The 3,901-nt window shown below is 36.9% G+C and overlaps 1 protein-coding gene across 1 annotated transcript in view; it reads left to right on the forward strand.

The window, feature by feature from the left end:
• LOC107551587 (cytosol aminopeptidase-like) overlaps positions 1-3,901 on the forward strand; it is a 12,312-nt gene that overhangs the window by 4,366 nt on the left and 4,045 nt on the right. The window contains exons 5-12 of the mRNA XM_016233251.1: positions 307-466; positions 605-769; positions 868-1,026; positions 1,102-1,226; positions 1,300-1,388; positions 2,539-2,641; positions 2,725-2,804; positions 2,931-3,043. Of these exons, the coding sequence (XP_016088737.1) occupies positions 307-466; positions 605-769; positions 868-1,026; positions 1,102-1,226; positions 1,300-1,388; positions 2,539-2,641; positions 2,725-2,804; positions 2,931-3,043 (994 nt within the window). The remainder of the gene's footprint in view (positions 1-306; positions 467-604; positions 770-867; positions 1,027-1,101; positions 1,227-1,299; positions 1,389-2,538; positions 2,642-2,724; positions 2,805-2,930; positions 3,044-3,901) is intronic.

Here is a 3,901-nt window from a genome sequence, read left to right on the forward strand (position 1 = left end):
TTTTTTTTTATTGGTCTTATGAAGTATTCTAATTTGTTGAGATAGTGAATTGGTGGGTTTTTGTTAAATGTGAGCCAAAATCTTCACAATTAAAAGAACCAAAGACTTAAACTACTTCAGTCTGTGTGCATTGAATTTATTTAATACACAAGTTTCACAATTTGAGTTTTAATTACTGAAATAAAATTAACTTTTCCACGACATTCTAATTTATTGAGATGCACCTGTATGTGTGAGTTTCATTCAAGTAGTTTGTGTTTTTCACAATACATGTATTGAAAATTGAGAACACAGTTGTTTGTACAGTGGGCTGCAGGCAGCTTCAGGATCTGGAGGTAGCTCATGTCGAGGTGGACCCTTGTGGAGATGGGCAGTCAGCAGCAGAGGGCGCTGTGCTCGGGCTTTTTGAGTATGATGAGCTCAAAACCAAGAAGAAGGTCCTTGTCACGACCCAACCATATGGGAGGTATATAAAACACAGATCTTTAAATATTCATGTATTCTTAGGAAATGTATTGCATGATTTGTAATAAAGCCACAAGCATGGCGCCCCTTACATTCATCCCAAGAATTCTGGCTCATCTTCTTTCCTGTTTCTTTGCAGTGTGGATTCAGCAGCATGGCAGAAAGGTGTTTCGTATGGGGATGGGCAGAACCTGGCCAGACAACTAATGGAAGCTCCAGCCAATTACATCACTCCCACAGTGTTCGCAAACACGATAGAACAGAAACTCTCACCCTTTGCTCACAAAGTGGCTGTCCACAAGAGGTAGTGTCAAAGTTAATTCATTAGAGTCTGTCATCCTTTCCATTAATGATAAAGCAACATTAGCACTTTTCTGTGTTTGTTTCTTTCTCATTTTTAAGGCCTCAGTCTTGGATTGAGAGTGAGCAAATGGGGGCTTTTCTAAGCGTGTCTAAAGGCTCAGAGGAGCCCCCTATCTTTCTTGAGCTGCATTACAAAGGCAGTTTAGACTCCGCACAACCTCCTCTTGTGCTGGTGGGAAAAGGAATCACCTTTGACAGGTAACTACATCAGAACCTAAAAACACAGTAGTTGTGAATTTGAAGCAAATAATGAGTTTGTCCATCTCATTCTAGTGGTGGAATTTCTCTGAAGCCTTCTTCAGGCATGGATGCCATGAGAGCAGATATGGGTGGAGCAGCCACTGTGTGTTCTGCTATCGTGACGGCAGCAGCATTGAAACTCCCCATCAATATCATCGGTCTGTCCACTGCACTAGACACTGTCCACTGCAACCGTTGGCACACAAACTAACCTCATGTTTCTTATTTCAGGTTTGGCACCACTCTGTGAAAACATGCCTAGTGGAAAAGCAAACAAACCGGGTGATGTTGTCCGTGCCAAAAATGGCAAAACCATTCAGGTATTCTCCTCTTGCACATATTGTACCGATATGCACACAGAGAGCATGTATTACTGTTTGACATCTGCATCAAATGTTATTACTATAAAAAAAAAAAAAGTTATCCTGAGTTTTTCCAGGGGTCTTTAAAAGGGGGTCCGACAAATATTGTTTTCTCTATCAAACTGAAACTAAAACATGCTTTAAACAAAACTACAATATTAAGTTAATGCTGAAGTGAAGTAAGATTTAAATATTACAGAAACTTTACTGTCATATGTTTGTCTAATATATCGAATCATATTAAGCATGCTATTATTACTATAAAAAAAAAAAAGTTATCCTGAGTTTTTCCAGGGGTCTTTAAAAGGGTGTCCGACAAATATTGTTTTCTCTATCAAACTGAAACTAAAACATGCTTTAAACAAAACTACAATATTAAGTTAATGCTGAAGTGAAGTAAGATTTAAATATTACAGAAACTTTACTGTCATATGTTTGTCTAATATATCGAATCATATTAAGCATGCTACCTCTTAATTTTGATCAAAAATACAGCAAACTGTAATATTGTGAAATATCAATATCATCAGTTTAAAATAACTTTTACATTTTTTTTTTAATGAAATATAACTTATTCCTGCTATGGCAAAGTTGAATTTTGTAAAATTAGAATTGATCCTTCAGAAATCATTCCTAATATACTGATTTGCTGCTCAAGAATTTTTTTTTAATTATCAACAGTTAACAACAGTTGTGCTGGTTAATGCTTGAGGAAATTGTGAAACATCTTTGCTTAAAGTTTAAAAGAATAGTATTTATTTAATAACATATCTGTAAAGATTTAAAGGTGTTTACTGTCCTTGCTGAATAAAAGTATTTCGATAAAAAAAAAAATCTTAACGTCCATAAACAGTACATTTATTATGTGATGATATAAATAATATATTGGCATAGTTAGCCTAATTTTTTTATTTTATAAACTATAAAATGAAATGCCATCAGAGAGCAGAGAAATTAATAAATATTAAGTAATAAAGTAATAATTAGCCTAAAAAAAAAATTGTCTTGAATTTGATGGTGGTTCTGCTCAAATGCCCATAGACTCTGACAAATAGCTATTCTCAGTAAGAAATAAAAGTGAGATAGAACATTGTTTATTCTTTGGTAGATTGACAACACTGATGCGGAGGGCAGGCTGATTTTGGCTGATGCTCTGTGTTATGCTCACAGCTTCAAGCCAAGAGCAATAATCAATGCGGCTACACTAACAGGTACCAACACACAAGCTGCATTGATGCTTTCAAATAAACAGACTCATATTAATGGTTTCTCTCTGCCTTTGTTCCTCTGGCAGGTGCCATTGATGTGGCCTTAGGTTCTGCTGCTGCGGGCGTGTTTACTAACTCCGATTGGCTGTGGGAGCGGCTGCATAAGGTAATGAGCAACGTCACTCATCTGAATGTCAAAATTACTTGAATACCATTCTTCATTGGCATTGTTCTATCATATTGTAGGCTTTGTGGAAACTAATGTCTTCATATGTTTTTTGTATACTCCTAGGCAAGTATTGTTACTGGTGACAGGGTGTGGAGGATGCCACTGTTTCAGCATTACACCAAACAAATAACAGAGAGTGCACTGGCAGATCTGAACAACATTGGAAAATATAGCCGGTACATATGAACACTCACATATGCTATTTCAAACATTGTTTCATTCTTTAATATGTTTGAACCCTCTAGTTCAACTAAAGTCATGGAAGTAGAAGATCATGGTGTTATGTGAACTAAAGGCTATTGGGTAGATACAGTGGTGTGAAAGTTTTTGCCCCTTTCCTGTTTTTTTTTTTAATTGTTTGCATATTTGTCACACTTAAAAGATTCAGATCAAACAAATTTTAATATTACACAAAGATAACCTGAGTAAATACAAAGTGCAGTTTTGAAATTATGATTTCATTTATTAAGGGAAAAAAGCTGTCCAAGCCTGCCTGGCACTACGTGAAAAAGTAATTGCCCCCTAAATCTAATAACTGGTTGTGCCACCCCTTGCCGCAACAACTGCAATCAAGCGTTTGCGATAAATGGCGATGAGTCTTTCACAGGAATTTTGGCCGACTCTTCTTTGCAGAATTGTTTTCATTTAGCCACATTGGAGGGTTTTTGAGCATGAATGGACTATTTAAGGTCATGCCACAGCATCTCAATCGGATTTAAGTCTGGACTTTGACTTGGCCACTCCAAAACCTTAATTTTGTTTTTCTTGAGCCATTCAAAGGTGGACTTACTGGTGTATTTTGGATCATTGTCCTGCTGCATAAACCCAGTGCGCTTGAGCTTGAGGTCACAATACGTACATTTTCCTTCAGGATTTTCTGATAGAGAGCAGAATTCATGGTTCCATCAGTTATGGCAAGTCACCCAGGTCCTGAAGCTGCAAAGCAGCCTGAGACCATTACACTACCACCACCATGTATGACTCTTGGTATGATCTTTTTATGAAATGCTGTGTTGGTTTTACGCCAGATGTAA

The sequence above is a fragment of the Sinocyclocheilus grahami genome, unplaced genomic scaffold (assembly GCF_001515645.1).
Source record: "Sinocyclocheilus grahami isolate Dianchi unplaced genomic scaffold, SAMN03320097.WGS_v1.1 scaffold427.1, whole genome shotgun sequence".
In the NCBI taxonomy this organism is placed as follows: Eukaryota; Metazoa; Chordata; class Actinopteri; order Cypriniformes; family Cyprinidae; genus Sinocyclocheilus; species Sinocyclocheilus grahami.